The sequence below is a fragment of the Ambystoma mexicanum genome, chromosome 2p (assembly GCF_040938575.1).
Source record: "Ambystoma mexicanum isolate Mex_15411 chromosome 2p, UKY_AmexF1_1, whole genome shotgun sequence".
Lineage (NCBI taxonomy): Eukaryota > Metazoa > Chordata > Amphibia > Caudata > Ambystomatidae > Ambystoma > Ambystoma mexicanum.
The window spans coordinates 730,630,250-730,655,071 of NC_090923.1; the positions used below are offsets into that span (position 1 = coordinate 730,630,250).

The 24,822-nt window shown below is 43.5% G+C and overlaps 1 protein-coding gene across 1 annotated transcript in view; it reads left to right on the top strand.

Annotated features, from left to right (window-relative positions):
- The window catches only part of KPTN (kaptin, actin binding protein), a 424,265-nt gene that overhangs the window by 221,622 nt on the left and 177,821 nt on the right, over window positions 1-24,822 (top strand). Inside the window, exons 5-6 of the mRNA XM_069644343.1 lie at window positions 17,004-17,079; window positions 17,631-17,704. Coding sequence (XP_069500444.1) covers window positions 17,004-17,079; window positions 17,631-17,704 — 150 coding nt within the window. The remainder of the gene's footprint in view (window positions 1-17,003; window positions 17,080-17,630; window positions 17,705-24,822) is intronic.

A 24,822-nucleotide genomic window follows, 5' to 3' on the forward strand; every position in this document is an offset into this window, starting at 1 on the left:
CATATCAACATGTTGGAGCTGAGAGCAATCGGACTAGCGCTGAAAGCTTTTCTGCCATTAGTACAGGGAAAGAATGTCCTGATAATGATGGACAACACAGTGGCCATGCACAACCTCAACAAAAGAGGAGGCGTAGGGTTACTGCCACTGTGCAGAGAGGCGATGCAGCTCTGGTTTTGGGCAATTCAAGAAGGAATCTCTCTATTGGCAGTTCACCTAGCCGGAGAGAAGAACTTGATGGCGGACGCTCTGAGCAGGCAGAGTACAGTTTCCCACGAGTGGGAGCTAGCTCAGGAAGTCCTTCAAGAGATCTTCATCCTTTGGGGAACCCCTCAAGTGGATCTGTTCGCCACCAGCATCAACAGGAAGTGCGATCAGTTTTGTTTAAGGGAATTTCCCCCCAGAGTAGCTCTAGGAGACGCGTTCGTAGTGGACTGAGAGTTTCCACTCCTGTATGCGTTTCCTACAGTACCTGTCATTCCTCAAATGATCAGGAGGTTGGGAAGATTCTGGCGAACCATGATCCTAATTGCCCCAGATTGGGCCAGGAGAACGTGGTACCCGTTCCTTCTGGACATGTCCATCTGCCCTCCAATTCGTCTTCCGCAAAGAGAGGATCTTCTCTCGCAGAAGGGAGGTCAGGTTCTCCATCCAGACATCAGAACTCTCAACCTTCACGCTTGATTTCTGAAAGGTTGAGATACAAGGATTGGGATCCCCCAGATTACATCATGGAGGTGTTGCTTTCAGCCAGAAGTCCAGCAACAAAAACTTTATACCGCTGCCTTTGGGACAAATTTTGCAGCTTGTGTAGAGAAAAGAATATTGAACCCTTTTGTCAGGGTCCGGCTTGACTGAATTCCGCAGGAGATGATGCTGGCCCCACAGACCTTCACCAAGAGTTCACCTCTCAACCCTAAAGTGAAAGCTGAGCTGAAAACCCCAGGCAAGGGAAAGGGGAATTTGGATAGAATAACAACGGAGACACTGCAGCCCTGCAACCTTCTGGTAGGCTCTGGTATCTGTAGTAACAAACACACTTGGTTACTTATACATCAGTGTAAACCTTTTTCTCTAAATTATTCTTTTTAAAACAACTCTAACTTCTTTACCTCTTATACCTCTGTTTAGAACTTGGAGGTTTATTGTCTGTAGAGAATATCTTGAAAACTTTTGTAATGTTTCGGTGCATATTGTCACTAGCCATTCCAGTCTCTTTAATATTCTGAAGAAGATGACTCTTGCAAACACCTTACAACCTTAGATATTCTTCTTTGACTTTAAGTACACTTAACTCCATAAAATGTACATTTCCAAATACTCTTAAGAAATAGTCTTTCTTGAAGTATTGAATTCTCACTGCATTCATGCAATTAACACGCGAAATCACAAAACGTGAAAAATTGTCCTTGCGCTAAAAATTACACACACACTTTAACAAATATACGCGCACGTGAAACATGCATTTTTAACAATTCACATGTACGTGAAACACGTGCACTTTAATAAATTCACGCGCACGTGAAACACGCGCACTTAAACAATTCCACGCGTGAAGGAAACAAGCGCACGCTCTGAAAAAACTACGCGTGCAATCGCCAACCGTAACGCGCGCTAAAACTACTTGCGCTTAGTTAATATGGACTCACGCTCTATCGCAATCCAACACGCACTCTCTTACATAACGTCGCTGTCGTGAAAAATATACACGCGCCAAAAACTACCCGCGCTCAGTTGATATGGACTTGCGGTCTATCGCAATCCAACACGCGCTCTCGTACGCACACGCTCCCAACGACGTTGCTGAAGTCATGAAGACTTGTGCGCACATTAAACAGTCTTGAAACACTTTTCGCACAGTTTACAACTTTAAAACTTGACGCACAGTCTTTTCAATTGTTTTCTCCTTATTGTAAATAAACTGTAAACGTTCTTTCTCTCAGTAAGCTTTAAACTTCTAAACTCTTTAAGTTTCTGATAAACAATGGAAGTTCACTGTGAAAATCTTTAAGCTTTTAAAAGGAACAATCCCACCTGATGTCTTCTTGATCAGTCTGGCTCAGCAAACGATTTTCTTACTTCTTTAGTACATCTTCTGAACTCTGAAAGGCCTTACTTAAGGAGCTTAACTAAAATACAACCAGCCACTGAATTACTTTGGATGAAAGGCAGTTTAGAATCTTGCTCACCTCCCAAGAATCCAACCATTATCGTTTCCACCAATCAGACATGTTCCTCAAACCAATCAGATTAAGTTTCTTTCTCTCCATCTTGACTTGGGCAACCACAATGTTAATTCTATGTACATACTCTTCCTATTTACTACTCGGCCAGCCATCCCTGACACCTTTTCATGCAATACACCAATGGTGTTATCGTTCTTGCTTTACTTAGCAAATTCAGGTTTTCAAATTGGTACGATCAAGGGCTACATTGCAGCGCTGTCAATCTTTAAGCGTACTGCTGAGGAGCCTTCATATTTCAAATTACCCTTGGTAATCTAATTTCTGAAAGGGTTAACTAATGTTTATCCCCCAAAGCCTTTTCAAGTTCCATTGTGGGACCTAAATCTAGTCTTAAAATTTCTAATGGATACTCCTTTTGAACCACTCCATTCCTGTTCATTAAGATTTCTCACGCTTAAAACAGTCTTTCTTTTGGCTCCAACATCTGCCATAAGAGTGAGCGAATTACAAGCTCTATCTTGCAAACCTCCTCATACAATCTTTCATAAAGACAAGGTTGTTTTACCTTCGTTCTATCCTCCTCCCCACCCAGGGAAAGAGGAAGAGAGGTTACAAAGGCTGGATCCAAGGCGTGCCTTGAGTTTTTATATTAGCAGACTTGCTAGGATAAGGTATGCAGGACACAGATTAGGATTGCCAATCACGAAACCGACCATTTCAAGATGGATTATTTTAACCATTCTAGAATGCTACAAATTGGCAGGGAAAGAACCCCCTCAACATCTTAGGGCTCATTCAACCAGGGGTATCGCAGCCTCTTCGGCTCTCCAAAGAGGGGTTCCAATTAGAGGCATATGTGCGGCTGCCACATGGTCGTCCGCACATACCTTTACAAAGTTTTACAGCCTGGATTCCTTCTCTAGCCAGGAGACAAGATTTGGGAAAGCTGTGTTGCATTCTGTACATTCTTAAAGGAAAATATTCAATTTTTACTCCCACCTCCTCTTTACACCACTGCTATGGAAGTCTATCAAAGATAAGGAATACGTTGGAGGACACAATCCCTTCGAAGAACAAGTTACTTTCTTACTTTGTAACGTTCTTTCGATGGAATGTTCCTCTGACGTATTCCTTATCACCCCTCCCATCCATCCCGCAGTAAAACTTCCCTTGTAGTTGCAGCTTACACTCCTTCAAGGTCAATAACCAATTCATGCAAAGCAAATTTAAGCTTCAAAATGGAACTGAGCAACAGACGCTGCGCGAGTCTATTTATACGCACGATGATGTCGGCGCCGATACGGAGGCTGTCGAGGGACACCGACTCGAGGGACGTCGACACGCAGCGCCCTCTACTGAAAAAATTTCCAGGGCCAGCAAGCTGGAATGGGACGAAAGCTGGAATGGGTAACATCAAAGATAAGGAATACGTCGGAGGAACATCCCATCGAAATAACGTTACAAGGTAAGAAAGTAACTTGTTCTTCTGTTTAAACTTTGAATCTGTTGTCTGTGTCTTGCTTCATGATGCCTTCACAGCTTGCAGCAACAGTCTTAGGAAAAACAGGGGAAGAACGAAAAGGGAAGTAGCTGGTTAGGCCTGGGATGTGGCCCTTACAGCTTGGGGGATATATACAGGGGAAAAGCTAGATGACCATTTGGGCCGACTAGAGAAAGCCACATGGTTTCTGTCTGGGACACAGATTACCAAAATGGACACAAATATAGGTGAGCTGCATATTATTTGGATTCTCTGTATGCTCACGAGAAACTCGATAATAAAGCCAATAAACGGAGTGATCTATTCGGGGCGCAAGTTGCAGAAGGACATTGCCTAGGAGGAATTACAAGATTTCCTGATTTCTGAACTCCTGAGTATCCGCTAAGGTGTGAAACCGAACAACTGTCTTCAAATTCTGTGAAATGAGTCAGGAATATCTGAGGATATGTGGCCCTGAAAAGAGTTCTGGCAGTACAGAGGATGGACATGTAAGCTCAGGGATGTACATTAAAAGCTGATCGGCTAGAGAAACGTGTGTGGGCCCCCATCAGTAGAATCGTACCGGTCCATTGGCTAGGTGCAACTGGGACTAGGTAACACGCTGCTAAGTATGGGAAGTGCGACCGCCTAATGATCCTGCTAGATAGCGGAAAACTGCCCCAGGGATAGAGAACTCCTGCCTTGTATCTAGGAGTAGGATCCACTTGGAAATTGTGGCCCCTGTAATCCCCACAGCTGCCATGTCTAAATAAGTTAGGAAAAGATGAGGTGTTATTGGTAAGGAGCAACATTTGTTGGGATAGAATGGCAACTGGGGTATTACTGACAGGTAGGCTTTTATTTCATAGAAAGGATGTGTGTTGTGTTGACCTAGTTTCCATTCCTAGCACTGATATCCACTTTATTTAATAGACGGGACACAATAGTTTAATGTGTTTTGGCCAGTGGTAGAAACGAAATCCGTAAGTCAAGTTTTTTAAAGGATGACCTAGGATGGTACCTCGACGATTTGAGAAGTTAGAGAGCTTAATTCTAGAAGTAAAGAAAACTGACATGCAAAAAAGTGGTAAGGTGTTCGAGGTAGTCTTTAATGAACAGATGTTTCTCAGCATACTTTAATGAATTGAAGTTGTTCATTGTGCAGCCACCCTTTGTATTCTGTTAGGGGTCAGAAATGAGAGTCGGACCAGCCACCCTTTGTATCCTGTTAGGGCTCAGAAATTAGAGTCAGACACAAAGTTCTAATGTTTTCAGCATCAGCCATCATTATTAACTTAAAGCGGTTGGATAAAGGCCTTCCTGTCCCCATCCTTATGAGTTTCCCTGCCTAGTAAACTACAACTAAAGATCAGTCTATGTCTTGTCGTCAAAATTATGCAAACTGTTCTTGTATCCAAAACGTATCTGACCCTCACACTAGAAATTAACGATTGATGGTGTAAGGTAAATGTCTCTGATTTTGATTTAGTAAAAAATGTGTAAAAATCAATTAAGGAATTTCAACAAACAATCCTTGAATCAAGGAGGTGGTTCCCTTCCCCTGGACTATTTGAGGTAAAATAGTTAAAGTGCCCTTTTCAAACAATGGGCCTCATTACAAGTTTGGCGGTAGCCTTGCTGGTAAAACCGGCAGACTGCCCCCAAACTTGCACATTTTACCGGGGCTGGAGAATGGGCAATTACCGGGCCATTACGGCCCTTCCGGACCCGGTATTTGCCTGTTCCCGGGCACCAGTATAAAAAATGCTCTCCATTTCCATTGAGCCCCATAGGAGCCTTTTCGCACTGACGGGCGAAAAGGCACCCGCGAGCAGACCTCGTAGTTTGCCGGTCCGGTAACTACGGTACTGGCAAGCTTACAGGTAAAATAGTAACCGGACCGGCAAACTTGTAATGAGGCCCAGACCTTAAGCGTAGCAGAAATGTCTTTCACACAACACTTTCTTGAGGATGGCAAAAGTGTCTTTTCAAACAATGATTCCCCAATGGAAGTAGGAATGTCTTTCACACAACACTTTCTTCAGGATGGTAAACGTGTCTTTTTTTTGGGGGGGGAATGTTATTTAAGTGCCAAGGACGAGGTGTCTCGTCCTTGGAATTACCTCCCTGTTAGAAGGCATTGAATGGCGAAATACCGAAATCACCAAAAAAAGCCTTGGCACTGGGGGGTAGGGGGGAACCCATGGCAGTTAAAAGTTAAAGGCAAACGTTACAAGGCAGTTCAGTAGGCACATACATGAACATCAATACATTAGCATACTACAACAAGCCGAATATACAGTGAGAGCACAGATAGAAAGCAAAGCACATTCCTGTAAGAAAAAAAAGTAGGAAAGCAAAACACCGAAAGCAAAATGCTACTAGGCACCAGACTGGGAACATCTCCAGCCTATTTACTCATGCTTCTCCAGACCAAGTGTTACCAGAAGGCGCCAGGAAGGTACGTAAGGGAATCCAAATGTCCCTAGGCCTGCATATCTGGAAGACTGAAGCTACATACATTTGTCCCTGACAGAGGTATAAATAAGATTATACAACCCCTCAACATGCATCGGTCTACTCTTGACTTCCAATAACAAAGCACACACTTTTGCGCTACAATACATGCTACATTAAAAAGTCATCTGACACCAATTACACTTTGCCTTTGTCCTCCAAGAGATAATTGACTGGTGCCAAAGTAGGGGGATGTCCAACATCTCGGCAAAAGTGTATTTTCAAACAATGATTCCTCAATAGTATTAGAAATGTTTCTTTCACACAACACTTTCTTGAGGATTATCTCCTGGTATACTCCCTTGCCAGGAATCCTTATGAGTTTTGTGGATCCCCTGGTATACTGTTTTGCCAGGTATCTCTTCTCCCGAAGGTTCACTGCCTCCAGCAGGACTTCTTACGATGTTCTTTCTCACGTTTTTATATGGATTACCTGGTATACTCCCCTGCCAGTATCTTTCTCCCAGAGGCTCACTGCCTGATGTACTTCCATCACCAGGACTTCCTACAATGTTCTCTTTCAGTATAACATAGTTATACTCCTTCACTGTTTATACTTCATTGATTAAGCTACTACTTGTTCCAACTTCCCCCATATAGACATCTCATATACAGAGGCTTGTTCAAGTTCTCTCTGTCAACTTCATTACTTAAATTCATTTGCTTATGGCAATGCTTGTTGCAATGTTCCCCAAATTGACATCTCATACATGGAGACTTGTACAAATATTGCCTTTCAACTTCTTCATTAATGTTCATCTGCTTGTGATAATATTTACTCCAATTTCCCCCATATTGACTTCTCTTATTGGAGTACTTGTGTAAACTTTGTGTTTCCAATTTACTTGGTCAGTATTCAAAACACATTTTTAAGTGTCCATATGCCTGTCAGCACGCCCTGTGGTTTCCAACACCTATGAGCAGACTCACCAGTGTTTGCTGGTGTTTCCGAATTGTGGCACACTGATGTAGCAAAGTTTTCGTTTCAGGATGGCTTCCCCTGCTCTGCAGACCCTTGTATAGTTATCTCGCCGGCTCCATGTTCACCTACCAACAGAACAGAGGCTGTTTCAAGGGACTGCATCACCAAAAGCCTTGCTGCTGTATCCGGTCCTTCAGCAGTCCTTTTGCGGCCCCCTCTGAGCTTCTCCAGGTAGTTCACTGCTCCGGTAGGTCAGGTTTGCATGCAGTTGCTTGGGAGAGCCTGCCTCTTTCAGCACGGTCTGCAAACAGTGCATCTGTTTCTGCCTTCGGTTCTGCTTCCCGCTTCGCACGCTCTGCATCTGTCATCTCCACCTGTCAATGGAAGGTGGTCACCAGGTTTAATTGTCCCACGCAGCGGATTTCCATTATAACAACTAGTTCACACGTTTGGATTGGGATTTCCCTCAATCTACATTAACACCATCTTCCTCTTACCCGTCTAAGTACATGAGGCTTTTTGGGAGTTGGAGTCCATATGAGTTTTAGATCTTTTAAAGTTGTATTGTTTTGGATCTTTGTTTAAATCAAAGCGATCATAGACAGGGATGATAATTGAGTGTCATGTGTACATGAAGTATAAATGGCATTCTGCCTGGATTGTTTTGCAAGAAGTTGGTTCTTGGGACTTACAATGCGAGGGATTTTTACAGTGTCAACAAGAATCTAGGAATTATAGGGTCTTCTTCATTTGGAAGGGGAGATTACCACGTCCCTCCTGATGGGGTCACCACCTCTCCCCGACAGCCATTTCCTCCCATGTGATGATCCTCCCTCATATCACCCCCAGGATCAGGTAGCGGCTGCCGTCCGATGGCCACATAGGAGGAGATCTTAGGCTGGGGATCAGTGATGACTTCACAGGATTAATCACAACCACTAGTGTTCTATTAGCCCTGATGTCTCGAAACAACCCTATCTCACCAGAACTGTATCTGTTATACTGTCCTTTTTATTTATTTTTACTGGCAGGTAGTATTCTATTTTGACATTGGCAGTGCAGCAAGAATGGGAAAATCATGATTAATATAGCAGCCTCCAAATACATCCACCACAGTTCCACAAATGACTTACACCTGTTCTTTGTACTGCAGTAGATGTGTTAATAAACACAAACGTTACAGAAATACTTACCATTAACGCAAGTTGAAAACTCAATGAATAAAGTTTATATGCATTTAGAGTGTATTTTAGAGGAGCACTAAAGGCCAAGCTTATGGTCTGGTTCCTACAAATCTCGTAGTATTTACAACAATCAAGAGGTGAAATGTACATTTCTGTTGCTATGTTAGATGTAATAGAATTGTAAAAGGGGGACTCTGTGGAAGAGCGCACACCTGATTTAGTTAATAAAAATATCCGATGTGAAGAAGTTGTAAGGAAGAATGAGGGTTTTTTCTTGTTCAGGAAAAATGACTTATCTCGCCCTCAGTGCCGTCATCCTGTTTCCCCAGCATGCTATTCCTGCTTTCCGCCTAAAACAAAGGGGCTTATTCCAAGACCATCGAACTGAGGATAGTGGACCATGCCGGCATGAGCGGCCGGGACAATGAGCCCTTCATTAGTGGCAAAAGTTGTCAGGGGATGGAGGCCCTTTTCTTGAGGAAGATGGGATCGGACATGAACTTGGCCGGCCATCTTTACCTGGAAGGACAAAATCACGTAATATCTTCCTATATCAACCCAATCGACTGACTATCCATCGGAATGAATAAGCTGCTTTGATTAAGGCAAGAATATGGTGCCTGAAAGCCTGGAGTAAGGGTTCTGGAATGATAAGTTATGTGGCTATTGAGTCTGTTCCATTATAAAAGTGGCAGGTCTGCAGGGTGGGGCGCGTTAGTCAGGAGGGATCGGGTTAAAGGCTAGCAATGATGTAAGTTTGTCTTGCAAGTAAACTAATACATCTATGTTTGCTTAACCATCACTAGAATTGAGAGGACAAGTCTGATTGACTTTCACATTGGTCCTGTGTTCAATTGCCCATGAGGGGGGGAGGGAGGATTTGGAGCCCTCAATGTGGAGCTTGATTGTATCGATCTTGTTGATAACTTTTTGATAGCCTCACACTTCTCCTGGGATTCTAGTACCTTTGGCTGTAATGTGGGATTTGAGCAGTTTTTGACTGCTGCAAAAGGGGCATTTTGTTGCTAGAGGCTACTGTTCTACTGGTGGTGCAATAAGTAGCCTTGAGAGACAGAAGATCCTCTGGTTTGTGGGATTTGTGCCAGCATTTCTTAAGCATTCTAATGGACCGTTTGTTGATGGCGAGCTCTTGAGCATTTATAATTTTTCCAGAGCAGGTTTCTGCCAACTCCTCTGATGTTGAGCTAAAGGTTTCTACCAGCAAGTTGATTTTCACAGTGGTGGGGGAAGTTTGGAAACTGTTATTGAGCACCTCTACTGAGACGTTTTGAAGGAGTGATGTGCCACCATGAGGTGTTCACCATGACCCTTTTGGGCTGTCTGGGAGTGTGATAAGGAGAATTGGATGGCTGCATTCTCTGTCCAGTTGAGCATGATGGGGTTTATGAAGCTTAGGATTGGGAAGATAAGGTGAGGTCTTGGGTATAACACCTAATGTGTGCAGGGGATAATAAGTGTTGGGTTATATTCAGCGATTCTGCTAGGGACAGGAATGCGTCTGCAGTGTTTTTGGTTTCTTGGGTCCCGGGAGGTTGAAGTCTCCAAGGAAGATGTTGGTTATGTGAGAGACTGACGTTGTTGACACCAAGTCTGTAATCTTATATAGGAAGGTACTACTCCTGTGACGTGGTCTGTAGATAAGGTGGAAAGTGACTAATTCCTTGTGTGGTAGAGGGAATTAGTAAGTGATAGCTTTGATTCTGTGAATATTTCCTGATAGTTTTTTGCCGATCCACACTTTTGCTGAATTACTTTTGCTGATGTTTCCGCTTTTTTACCGCAAACTTGCTTACTACTCCTTCCCCCACCTCCATATACACCTTACCTCACGCTTACCATATGTATCTTTGTGGCAAAAAAAGTGGAGAAATAAATCAACAAAAATGAATTCTGCAAAACTGTAGGTCAGCAAAAAGTGGGCTAGACCAGACTTTCTATTCAATTTATTGATGCATTATCATGTACTGTACAATGCCAATGGTTTGTAGTCTGCTCCTGTGTTCACCGACTGGCAAACTTGTTGGATGCTGTATCCAAGTAGGGCAAGACATCAAAGATGTCGGAGGAGGTTGGAGTGAGCCTTGTTTCAGTCATTGGTGGTAATCAAGCCTAAAAGGACCACTGAAGGGTGTTGGTCTGCATGAAAGAGCAAGTACGCTGCAGGGGAGGTGAGCACTGTTGAGTGAGATCTTGAGATGGTTGGTCAGGGCAGATGTGTGGTGGGAGACGAGTGTGCTTGCCTGGTGGTCCCTAGATAGAGTGGGGAAAAGTTGGCGTTGTGAAAGACACATGGTTATGTCTTATTAGTAGCAAAGTGCAGAATGTCCAGCCTTTGGCCCTGCCAGGCTCATACAGGCACATATGCTGGATGTCCTGCTCTTTGTACGCCTTTTTATGATGATGCCCGGTTATGAAGACTCTATGGGAGACTGCTTAAGGAGGTCCGGCTTGGGCGTGGTCAGCAGTGGAAATCGCGCAGAAGGAATGAGGTTGCCTGACCTGCTGTCATCTCGTCTGCTCCTGGAGGCTGGTTCAGCTTGCGCTGCTGATATCCCTTAATGGAAGATGTGGATGGCATGCAGAAGAGGCCACTTGACCTGCTCTCATCACATCTGCTGCTGGAGGGTGGATCGGCTTGCACTGTTGGTGTCGGAAGTGCGTGTGGTCAGCAGCAGCAGTGGATGGTGGGTAGAATTCAGAAAAAGCAAGATCACATGCTGCTGCCTTACCTGGATGCAGGGAGCTGGGGTTCCAGGCCTTTCCAGTCCCTAACAGGACCACACATGCATTGCCCTTTTTTTGTCTGCCTTTTGCACTAGATTCCCACGGATGGTAGCCCTGTAGCTAAATAATTATGAAAGAATAAATTTGGATAGATACAAGCGGGTGTATGAGACAGATGTCATGTAACCTAGATTCACTTGCACCAGTTTACCAGCTGCAAAAGAAAAGAATTTGGAAAGCAGCTTAAGTAAGGAATAAAATGGGTGGAGTTCCCCAAAAGACTATTGCGATTGGCAGGTGAGTGGAGCAGAGGTCGTCCCATGACCAAGATTCACTTGCATCAGATGAACAACAAAAGAGATCTAATTCTGTCTATTTAATAACATTGGTCGATTTTCACAGGGACATGTTGATACAAATACTTAAATTCTAGTGTCAACAGTTTTCTTTATTTCTTTGAAAAAGAATGCCTTTGTGGGGAAAGTGTCTTGATATGCATTGCTGGCCGGATGGTCTTCTGTTTTTCCATAGGGACATGTGATTCCATAAAGACATTGAGAGAACCCTTTTCTCCACTGGGCCAACAAGTAAAAGGCAGGTGTTTGTGATAGTTTGTCCCACAAGGATATTTGAATGTAACTTGCCCGGGTATAACTTTTTGTTTCCACAAGATGTTGCAGTGTTAAGAACTTGGAAATGTAAGGGATGCTTCTTAGAAAAAATGCTTACAATCCATCACTATGAGGTGCAAAGAGTGTGTACCGAGAAATGATCAAGAAACAGTAGAAAGGGTAACCATTCTTTTAACATTAACTATAGCTCCTGGACAGAAATCTAACTGGTCATTGTCCTGGAGTGCTTTATTTGTACAATTAACATGTATACGTGAGATCATGAATGTGAATACGTTTTTGCAATAGTGTTGTCTAGTTCTCAGTGTTATCTTATTACTTTTAAAGCTAATGAAACTGTTAAAAAGCAGGTTCCAGGCTCTTTAAGATTTACTTCATGTAAGTTTATTTCCAAGTTCTTAGTTACATATCCACATGAAGACATAAAGGACATAAGCTGTGACAACACCGGCTCCCATCACCCAGGGCCAGCCAGCTGTAACCGCCTCTACACATAACACTCACTCAGAATATTCCATCATCCACACATAAACATTCCTCATGACATCACAAGTTACCTCACCTCAGACGGGCACAATACAACACACCTCCCTCCTTTACTAAACCATACATGCACAGAACAATTCACATACCAGAACAACACAACTACCACCTTCCAAGATATACGCACACGTAACACTCAACTGGCAGACAGACACTTCCACGGCCAAACCCAACCATCAAAACATCACACCCTGACAGACTACATTCCATGTACCAATAACAAAAATACTGTCATCCATCTGCCTGTTCCTGCCACAAACAAGCAGCTGGGCTCTCACCCCAGGACCTGGCCAACCCTAATACCGGGCTACTTCACCTACATTCCTGAACAACCACAAGACTGCTACACTTCCTACCACCTGCCCCCGCCTACAACAACGCGGGTGTCCAGGCTGCCACCCTGGAACCCCAGCAGGCCTCTAGACTGCCACTTTAGAGTACTGAGACCTCAAAGCCTCCAAAAAGACAACCACAACCTCACTCCAACAGGGATTCACAAAGTGGAAACATACAACATCACCGAGATCACAAACACCCCACTTCCCCATCCTCGTCGCCATTGTTAAAAAGCAGGTTCCAGGCTCTTTAAGATTTACTTCATGTAAGTTTATTTCCAAGATCTTATTTACATATCCACATGAAGACATAAAGGACATAACCTGTGACAACACCGGCTCCCATCACCCAGGGCCAGCCAGCTGTAACCGCCTCTACACAGAACACTCACTCAGAATATTCCATCATCCAGACATAAACATTCCTCATGACATCACAAGTTACCTCACCTCAGACAGGCACAATACAACATAAACCAGCTTTTATTTTGTACTGTAGCGATTGTATAATGTTGCTGTGGGGGTTGTGCGGATTCATAACTGTTTTCCTGGCAGTAACCTCCTCCCATGTGGCAGCTGCTACCTGATCCCGACCCTGGGGGTGGCCGTATGAGGGAGCATCACATGGGAGGAGACAACTACCGTGGAATGTCATGACTTCAATTGATGAGACGTGGTATTCCCTATTTTCCCATAAGGACGACCCCGCTGTTACTGGATGTCCTAATGACTTATTGCCATGTGTCTGTCCCACCTTAGGGAAGAAAAAGAACCTCTTTCTAACACCCTACAAACAAACCTCATTTTTAATCTAAAAACTAACAGCACTGAGAATACCTGGTCTAAGAGCTCCCAGAAATCTAAGAGAGCCTTTTTTAGTTCTAGTTACCCTTCATGTGGAACTGATTCTTTGTATCACATACTTGAGAAAGACTTTCAAAAGACCATGCATCAAAAACCATCAAAGGACTTCCATTCCCATAACCTCCCAAATCCTCAGTTAATATCAGTGGACGTCAAATCCCATAACCACCTAAGTACTGAGACGAGGAGGATTAAGGAATTGACACGGCTGCAAGTGTAATGAGTGTGCTATTTTTTGGAGGAAGAGACCTGTGTGCGGGCCCTCTAGAAATGTGAACTACACAGTAAAATGCAGCTTGGGAAAAGACATGACTGCTTCAGTGAGGGCAAGCTGCCGTGGCAGAGCGAGGGAGCTCACCGGCAGAGAAGGAAAGAAACGTGGTGCGAGGCTGTGGAGGCACCAATAACCGCAAGAGGGTCCCTGTGCATCCAGCGGCCAAGAGAAGCAGTGTTCTCCTTACTGGAGAAGCCAGCGTGCAGCAGCAAGGCCACAAGGAAGCCTCGAGGGATGTCGGAGCCGTCCAGAATGGGAAGCAGGCAGGGAAGGTATGGCGCGTAAGTGAGAGCAAGCCCGAAAATGCTACAGGAAACCGATATGTCTGCCAAAGCAGAGTGGGGACCCTGAGGTGTTGCGGCAACCACAAGCCAAAGATAAATAGAACATTGTAAAGTTACAGAAAGTGCACTGACAAGAAGATTGTTTTTGACTCAAGAAGGCAAACGATTTTTGAACATTGTGAAATCACAGAAAGTAAAGTGAATGCTTGTCAAACAGATATACCAAGCCAACAAGAGAGGTAGTTACTCGAAGTTAAAAAGAGGAACTATAAGACAAGAGAAGTCCTGGCCAGCATATACCAAGTAGTTGTGAAATAAAAGAGATGGGGTGTATACTAGTCAGTTGTGAGATACAAGTGAAGTCCTGGCAGGAGAGTGCACCAGGCAACAGAAAATGCATCAAGAATCCTAGCAGGGGAGTGCACCAATAAAAGTACAGACATACAAGGAGTGTCAAGCAGACAGTGATTGTTAAACAAGGAAGGAACATTTGTTACAAGCAGGAACATGTTGTTGAAGAAAAACCTCTAAAACTGAACAGTGTGTGTCTAACAGGATTGTTGTGGGCCAGTAAAGACACAAAGGAACTGTTAGACCCATAGACATTTTTTGATACGATTGGAAGAATCCAAAGGAAGGGGATCCCCCTCTGGAGTTAAGGTCTTTTCCATTTCTGGAGAACATTTTATGTTGGAATTCTTCTTCTTTTGTTTGAGAACACTTTTATTTTGCAGATACCAGGTTATAAACATTACCCCCATCACTTTATTATTTTGTTTTAGTGTGAGGGTCTGGATAGATTGTTTGGATACACGGACAGCTTTTGATATACGACATCCTGACAAAGACAGATATTTAGTTTGTTTTTTAGGTAGGGAAACTCCTCTTTAGAATAAGGTCAGAGAGGCATTTTCCCAACCCATTCAAGTAGAATAAACGTTTATAACTAAAACATGAAAACTTTGTGTCTGTCTTTCATTCATGACTCCTCACAGGGTACAGGTTTTGGGGTAAAGGTTGGGTGACACTTTCTAGTGTTTCGCCCTGGGACCTTTTTGTCTAGACATGGATCTCTATTAGTGATTCAAAATGCACTTTCGCTGCCACAATTTCAGGCGAGTCCACAATGATGACGCCGAGCAGACTTTCTCTAGCACCCAGTCATCGGGTGACATGAGACAATCTGTCCTGGGATGACCAGAAAGATGCTGCCGAAACACAACATTAGTAAATGAGATTCCTGCGCTGAAAAGGATAAAGTGAAAGAGGTTAGTAATTGTGTGGTCGTGGGCACTTGAAAAGAAAGATCACCTATTCTTGCCGGATATCTTAAAGAAAGCGCAAGGAGAAGGTGGAGCTAGCTCGAGGACAAGTGCTGGGAGCTGATGCACTGAATGATGGATCCTAATATTAAGGGATACCACATAAGGGCAATTGCTGAAAAAGCCACCCTCACAGTGAGACCTTGCAATCACACAACAAGCAGGCTGTCTTATTGAAAGAGAACACATGGTCATCCATATAGAAAGATATTTGTAGGCATCAATTGATCTTGTTGCAAAAATATTTTATGCATTACTTTTAAATATTTGAATTCTGTAAAGGCCAATCTAAAGCACAATTCAACAACAATACATTTAAAATAGTTTACATCTGTGGGGTTAGTAAATGTGAAACAAATGATCAACCATAGTACTTTTAGCAAACAATAATTTGGGTCTCATTTATAAAGGTGGTGAGGCTAAGACCATCAAATTAATTAGTGTATCTACTATGTAACACAGGAGTGAGATTATTCATCCTCTAACCCTGGTTGTCCTTTTAGTTTTCAGTTGAAACGCTCCTTGTACCATACGACGTCTTGTGTCAATGACACAAACGTTACATATCGTTGACATGCTGTTTTTTGGCCCTTTAGGGTACATGATAATAGTACTTCCCGTTCTAATTACAGATCGGCCTTCAACAGGACGGGTTGTAGTTTCGATGTGCAAACATGTAAAATATCTCCATTGGAGCGATGTAATCTTCCCCTATTCAAAGAAAACATTTTTCAAGACCTATAATCTACTCTTTCCTAATTTCCATGTTGCACCACGTATTGCTCTCAAGGTTATCAATTTCTGACCTGCATGTTCTAAGCAGAGCCTCCTCTCTATTATTTCATCTTGTGATGGTATTCATTCCCTTTCCCATTATTCAGGTTGTCGCATCAATTCACATATGAAAAAAGGGTAATGCGGTTACCCAATGACAGAGTTATCTGCCTGGATCTGGAGCCGGATCCATAATATTCAGCACGAAAGAATAACCTGTCCAACCCATGCTGAACTAATTACCTGTAGAATTCTGATACACCATCCTGACGGTGTCAACACAGCCATAAGTGGTGAAACGGACTACCGTCTGAGTTCCACACAGTAAAAGTCCCTGCGGTGCAAACCAATCAGGATTTGCACAGCACAGCCGAATGACACTGAAAAAAGGCTTATACGCCTTTACTTCTCAGTTCTTAAGATGTTTATATATGCTTGGCTAAAGAAGAAAACTGAGTGGAGTAGTTAATGTATTATCATAAGAATGTGAACCTATGGAAGTCATGCTGTGAGTATTTAGATCTGAATGTAGTGGTCTAGTGTCTGCCATAAGCACAGTGTGCTCTGACGCACAGTCTATAACATTGGCAATGGTAATTCGAAGATGGCGCCCACTGAGACTTAAAGACAGATGTTCTTTTATACTAAAGGCTATTTGTTCTAACAATATTCTTGTAAATGGGATTTCATGAATATGTGCAACATTTGTTTTTTGTAAGGTACATTCTGATTGAAATAGATTTGAAAAAAGTACTAAATATTTTCTGACTGTACTTTATAGATTTAGCAAGTGCACTTATGTGTTCTCAGGTATCCTGATGCAAGTGCAGTATTGCTTTCAATAATTCTTTAGTGTGACATATACTGATATTGCAGACCCTTTGACCCATGGCATTCTTTGCTCTTGTAAAGTATATTTTTTGCTGTTTGTTCCTTTTTAGGGTACAAGATGGAGAAAAGCTAGAGACTGTCTTTCTGCTCAGTGGCAATGACCAGCAAATTCATCTCTATAAAGAGGTAAGAGCACTCTAAACCACATGATTGTCCTGCCATCCGGCGCAAAGTCATGAGATGCTTGACTGGGATATGTTCAAGCAGGATGGATGATCAGAGCAGTGTTTTGTTTATTCATGCCAAAAATAGTAGGTGCTGAGCGGATGTTACGTTACCCATGTGAGGATGTGGGTTTCAGGATTGTGCATCTTTGTTGCCTATGGTTTTGAGTGTTCCTTGACTGATATCAGCCTGCTTGAATGGATTCACATTACTGTGGCCTGACTGCTGGGGGACATGACTGAAGTCTTGCATGTTTCCGCGTGATAAAAAGGTAAAAGCTCTGATATTTTTCAGTGGTATTCTTGCCTGCACAGGGAAGCATGCAGCATTATACGCTCTGGGACTGGACCTTCTATTGGCTGCAGTTTTGGTGGATCTTATAGGATTTTATACTACAATGTGTTTCGTAGACTGTCATGATTGTGTTCTTTCCTTCACATTCTCTATTTCCTATCATATTCCCCCTCAACCAATGATGTGTGTTCTCACCTCTTCCGTTTCTTTTTCTGCAGAATGAATGCCTGCACCAGTTTGAGGAACAGCCAGTGGAGAACCTCTTTCCAGAACTGAAGGATCTTCCTAGCAAGTAAGGCTGCTTTCACTATATAAGACAAAAGGAATAAGGTATTCTTCATAGGGCATGTGAATGGGAAACATCTAAAAGCCACCAACCCAAGCAGCATTGGACATTGCAAGCAGAGATTTTTTAGAAATTCAATGTCCACACCAGGAACATTGAAAGTGGGGGTGTGGGCAAAGAGGTGCGAGGAAATGGTTAAACATTTGAGGATCTACCGCCTGGTTTAACTTATTTTTGCAAAAGGACATCTGATATGGCTTGCTTTCAGAATATCTATTTCCCAGCATTTGAAATAGCCATCACTGTAAGTTCTGTGTCCTGAAGGAAGATGTTAGCAAGGTTTGGTCTGGCGGGGGAACTGCATTTCAGGAGAAAAAGGTGAGTAGACCGAATTCTCCATCCAGTGTGCTGGTGAAGTATGGTGGAAGGTTGTCTTGGTTCTGCCGTGCTCTTGGTAGATTCCCTGCTGCCCCACCAACCCTCCTGTTACCCTTGCTGCCTTTGTGGACAGAGCTCTGCATTGTGCAACTTTCCAGATCATGTATTGAGGGGGCTCCAATTGTGTCCTGGCTGTGCCAGGTTGTGAGACAAGTAAAACGAATCTGGGCAGGGCACAGATCCACTCCCCATCAGGAAGCCGAGCATAGCCACGAGTCAATGACCACCTGTTACAAGGTAAGGCCAACCGTTGTAGTCAGCATGCTTTGCAATCCACCAGTCGCAGTGCATGTTATCTTGCCATCTCTCCCGGAACCAAACAACCAAGTGTTTCCCTTTGAGCAATAGACTTAAATTGCAGGAAAGTAACATGACCCACACAATTATTGGAGACTTGGAAGAGACACTAAGTGGGGAGGTTCTGAGAGAAGAACTGGGGCTGGGGAATTTTCCCAAAAGAACTGGGGCTGGGGAATTTGCCCAAACACATTACCTCTGAAGCGTGCAGGTGAACAAAGGACACAAGCACTCACATTTTCTTTCCATCTCTGCTTGTGAAGACAGTATACATTTCCACTGAAGCAGTAACTGAGGCAGCCTCTTATCCATGCAGAGAGACTTCATTTCCCTTTGATTGTAATTGTGGACATTAAAGGGGAATTAATGGGTGAATCGGACTATTTTACATATCAGATTCACAATTCTGTTAATAAACTTTGATTAAAAAAAAATCAATGCTTTACACAGACCAAATTGATGGCTTCAATTGCCAGGTGCTCTGTTGTTGAAGATAAAGAGGGGTTTGTCCCGACAGGAAAACCTATATAGTATAACAGTGGGATGAGTCACTGTAGACGATAAAAAGGGGAGGAGGGGGACACGCTGTACACAGTGCTAACGATTTACACCTGGTGTAATGTCCTCCTATTGACTCTCTAATACAGAAGAGCTATAACACACTGGTCCTAGGTACTTGTGTAGGTTTTCACATTTATTATTTGTGATAAAAACGTATGGCAACAAATTCTGTATATGTAAGTTAAAGCAAGACTCATAAAAACACCTGAAACAAAAGTCAGGAAGTTTAGAAATGTGAGAATGAAAGTAATGAAAGTCAAGACAGTATGAACTAGCGTTGATAGCAACTTATTGGCAAACAGCAGTTTGTAAAGTGTGGTCTTCACATTTCGTTTAACAACCTATTTCGACCATAACCTAGTCTGCAGACAACATAAAGTCTCTTGTTGAATCTATGAAGATTTGCAAAGCATGCAAGGAGAGACTGTCCTTTTGGCTGAAATCAGTACAATAAGGAACTGATGTCTTGTTCAGGAAGTTATTTTATTTCGAAAGTCTCAGCATTGGTTTGGTCAATCCGTGGTCTGCGTGATCAAATAGTGAGGTGCCTCGGATTAACTGGCATCACTAATTGCACGAAAACACTGACCTGACTATTAATGGGTGAATGATTATTCAGAATAATACTTTCGTCATCATGCTCACTTCTATTACATTAAAAATGCAGCAATCACAATAGCATTGCTTGAGTTTTCATTTTAAAATGGAGGAAGAAAAAAGTTCTGAAATGTCACAAATCGTTGACCGTAGGGGACAAATATCATAGTTTAATTAAACATTCACTGTTTGTCTCAAATGTTCTCTTACGGAAACTGATAATTTCTGTGTTGCTTGAAATTGCAAGGCAGTTGAAAAGGCTAGTTAAAATGCCACTGAGTATTTCTTTTAGAAAATGAAAAGGAGAATCTGGATTATTTTCCCTCTACCGCCATACCCGTTTCAGGTCTTTTATGTACTGCAAAATAATCTCATTGACAATTTATTTGATTAAGTGTTGGGAAGGATTTTCAGAACTGGCTCTGTGGAGAGCCACCAAGTTGGTGAACAAGGGTACAGACACTTGGTCTAGCCAAACTCTCACAAGGTAATGTAGGCAGAGCAGTAAGACAGACTTAAGGAGATCAGGGTCTAGCGTGTAAGTACAGTTAACATGTAGAGATACCCAAGTGATGAAGCAGCAGACAGAAGTATACTAATACACTATTAGTCCTTAATCACACATGCAGGTAAAACCTAGGTATATTATAGTTTACACAACACCCATCCATCTAGACACACTCTCACACCCTCCACAGACTGCTAGTTCGCCTCACACTGCTCGCTCTCCTCACACTGCTCAATCTTCTCACACTCTATGAAGGAACTACACAGCACTTAACCCGCCAACATAGTCAAAAGCAATTCAATAAAGAAGTGCACAAACTGTAACAGGATAGTAGCAAAAGAATAAAAAGTATATTAAAACCTTGCTTATAAGGCAGGAATCTCACTTGAGAAGTCATTCCCTAGTATGTCAGAAAGCTTTCAATGTCTCGGAAGAGTCCATGTTCCTGGTTCGGAGGCAAGGGGGTGTAGGAAATTGAATGGTTGCCTGCACAAGTGTTGCCAGAGCCAACAGATAAGTAACACATGTCTTTTTAAAAACACTTCTTGAAGAAATGATGTAAGCAACCAAAATAGAGTACGCTCCCAATTGCAACACGCCTAGGGTTACATGGGTAGTTAAGAGTAGTGCTAGGTAGTTGACTTTGTACCCCTGCCATCACTATGGGGGGTGGAGCTGGCAAGTTGTGATAGACACACTTGTACCCTGATCTGATTTTCTAGGTGATGTGAAGGCATCATGAAGTAAGACACAGACAACAGATTTAAAATGCAAATGAAAATACTTTATTAAATCAAATGTTAGGATGGTCGAAGGCCTAACTTGCCCTATACTAAAGTTGGATTTGCATACCTGAACTAAACTAAGGAAAGTCTGAGTCAAAGAGTTCATCTTAAAAGTCTGTGTACAAACCCTGTACTTGCCCTCACAACTGAAGCTAACCAATGTGTAGGGATGTCGAAATCAACAGAAATAGTGTTCAACTCAAAGTCCTGAGCCTCTTCCAGCTCACAGCTTTCTCTCAGCTGCCATTCCCCTAGTATAACAAAGTTCCATGAAAGTCTCAGGATTACCTTTCACCGGTTCACGGAAACATAGTTCAGTATAGTTCAAAACCAATCCTCTGGGTTTCCTTCCCCAAGTTTCCAGCACCATTGTTCACAGAAAGCAAAAGAACATGGGTCTTTGTTCCCCAGACCACACAATGTAGCTCCTTAAGTCTGTGTTCCCTTCCCCAAGACTTTATCTTCATTACAGCAATTTCTCTGAATTCTCAATGTGTAGGGCTCACTGGTCAAGGCACAGTTGTCAGACCAAACAGTCCACCCGCTACAGGTTACAAAACCAGGATGTCTTTTTTTTTTTTAACTTTATTTATAGTTTCCAAAACAGAGAACCAACAGCAAGTAAAATGAAACAAAACAAATAATAGAAATAGACAAAAGAAGAGCCGAACAAAGAAAAAACAAACCCGCACTTGTTCCGCCCAGCCTTGGGACTATCTACTTGCCCCAGTTTAACCCTCGGTTGCCCACCCCAACCTCCCCCCTCCCTGCCGCCCTCGGCTGCAAGTGTTCATTGCGTCACTTTATCCATGCTATATGCAGTTTGTTTGACTGTCACTCCCCCTGTACCAGTTCGTTATTGTCCCTCAGCTTGTTGATTGACTAGGGTTGTGGGGGACGAGGAGTCTCCTTTGCTGTTCATCGGGTGCGCAGCGTAGGGGCCCCAAATGTCTGGGGGGCGTGCGTGCAATGGCAGTGTTTTTATGAACTCTGTCTCCACGTCTTGACAGTAGAGTATGTTTTTCTGCCATTTTGAAAATGTGGGCACCGGGCCCTGCCCCCAGGCCATGGCCACTCTCCTACGTTCTAGGACCAGCAAAATATTTGCCACTCTCCTTACGGAGGGTGTCAGTTGTTTTGTCATTCCAAGAAGCGCTATTGCGGGGACGGGTTTTAGCTCTACCCCAATTATTGCCTCTATCTCTTGAAGGACTTGCGACCAGAAGGTGTTTAGTGTCGGGCAGCCCCAGGCAGGATGTAGGAAGTCGGCTGCAAGTTTTCCGCACCTCTCACATTTCGCCGACGACTCTGGATTGTGTATACATCTTTTAGCTGGGGTGTAATGTGTTTGGTTTAGGTACTCGAAGTGGATAAGTTTGAATCGGGAGTTCAGTGCGACCCTCTGTGTCTGGTTAAGTATGTCTGCCCATTCTTCATCGGAAATGGGAGCCTGAAGTGCCTTTTCCACCGTTCTTTCGTGCATAGATTTTCTGGTACCGTATAGGCTAGAAGCGAACAGTAGATTGACTACACTAGTCTGCCCTCCCCTTGCGCTTGGATCACGCCATGTAGTAGTTGCCAGGTTGGAGGTTGACTTGGAGATGATGGGAAGAGAGCTTGGATAGCATAACACAATCTGAAATAAATAAAAATGTCCAGCGAGGAGGTGCTTCCTCTTTCTTTAGCTTGTTGAGGTGACATGAATGTATTTTCAATAAACATATTGCAAAGTGATTGGATGTGTACTTTATCAGCCCATTGGAGGAACACTTTTTCGTTTGTAAGGGGGATCCAGGTATGAATCTGACTGGAAGAAGGGGAGAGTATCTGGTCGTTACCCTATACGTTTTGGTGATTTTTCTCCAAATAGCATATGTGGCCTGCACCACATTCAGTGTGGAGTGGAGTACTCACTGATGGCTGATGATGACCGGTCTTAGGAGATTGGGTGATGCGAGGGCTCGCTCTATCTGAACGTGCGGTCTGATGGACTGGGTGGAGTACCAGTAGCTTGAAAGTGTGCCTGTGATGCCCAGTAATACCGTTCGAGGTCTGGCACCCCTAGCCCACCCCTTGTGGTTGGAAGTGTGAGGGTTGAAAAGGCCACTCTGGCCGGCTTCCCGGCCCAGATGAGATCCAGCGTGAGGCTCTTTAATTTCCCTAGGTAAAGGCATAGGAGTAGTATTGGGATATTGGTGAACAGGTAAAGGAGTTTGGGTAGGATTATCATCTTAACCAATGACGATCTACCCCAGATCGTCAATGGTAGTGCTTTCCATCTATTTACTTTTTCCTGTAGTGATCTCAATGTGGTTTCGTAATTATCTTGGAAAATGTCTTGGTGGTTCAGTGACAGAAGAATCCCAAGATATCTTACATGAGAATCTTCCCACTTAAAGTTATATTCGTCAGCGAATTTTGGGGTGTTGGGAGTTAGTGGGAAAATAATTGATTTAGAATGGTTAGTTTTCAGACCAGAGACCGCGCTGAATTTATTTATCTCATGCATTATGGGGTTTAGGTTTTCGGTAGGGCTCTGAATGAATAGCACAACGTCATCTGTATAAAGCGAGATAACCAGCCTGTGGGGTCCTATATTCAGTCCTCTTTGGATGTGTCGTAACCATAGGCGGGAGGCTAAGGGTTCCATCACCAGCGCAAAAATCAGCGCCGATAGTGGACAGCCCTGTCTGGTCCCGCGTTGGATGTTTACCGTTGTGGATCTTGTTGAACCAAGGATGATGGTTGATTGGGGAGCGTTATAAAGTAGTGCAACCATTTTGATGAATTGGTTCCCCAGTCCAAGTTGACTGAGCATTGCGAACATGAAGGGCCATGAGAAGGACTGCAACTGCCTGATGTGAGGGGTCAACCGCTCAATTAGATCCAAACATTCTTCTTACACCGAACGTTGTATTGTGGCCAGGTACAAAGCCTGCCTGGTCGGCAAGTACCAGTGCTGGCATGAGGGGGATCAGTCTATTGGCCAGAATTCTGGCCAACATGTTTTCAGGTGTTCTTCGCTCGCCGCTAGTTCAGTTCTAATTGTTTTAAGGATTCGGTTTCCCTTGGCTGTGCATATACCTCTTATATAACTTCATATATATATATAACTTCAGTGCTTCCCAAAGTGTTCCTGCTGATTGGACTGAGTCTTGATTTATATTTAAGAAGGAGACGATTTATTCTCGTAGCTCTGTTGCGAATACCTGGTCTGTCAGGGCTCCGGGTTTGAAGCGCCAGTGTGGCGCTCCCACCCTTCCCTTGGGAGGGATGCACTCATGGGTCACGGTTGCGTGGTCGGAGAAAGTTCTTGGAAGGATCCTGCACTCGCCCCACTGGAATGCACTTTGTGGTGAGACGAGAAAATAGTCTATTTGTGAGGTTGTATTGTGAACCTCAGAGTGGAAGGTGAATTTGCGACTCTCCCAGTTGCCATGTCTCCATATGTCTACCAAATTGTAAGCTTTGCATATCTCCTTGAGTGGAAGGCTGGCCTTGGACATGGGAATTGCGTTGGCTTGCGACTTGTCTTTTTGCGGGTTTAGGTGTGTGTTGAGGTCACCTCCCCATATAATTGTTGCTGCGCCGGTCTGTGTGAGATGGGACATGACCCAGTCGAAGTTATTTGCTCCACCCACGTTGGGGCTGTAAGAGTTAACGAATACGAGTTCTTTCCCATCGACAATTCCTCGAACCAGCAGGCCTCTACCGTTGGAGTCTTTTTCTACTTTTATCAGGCAGAAGCCGGTTTTAGGGTTGATGAGAGTGGCCACCCTATCGTAGGATGAGTAGGAGGAGAAATGACGATGGCGATCCTAGTTTCGAGCCCAAGCGTGTTCTTTACTTGAGGTTAAATAGGTTTCTTGTAACATGGCCACATCGACCTTGTGGCGCTTAAGGAACTGCAGGATCTTCCTAGTTTTAGATGGGATGTT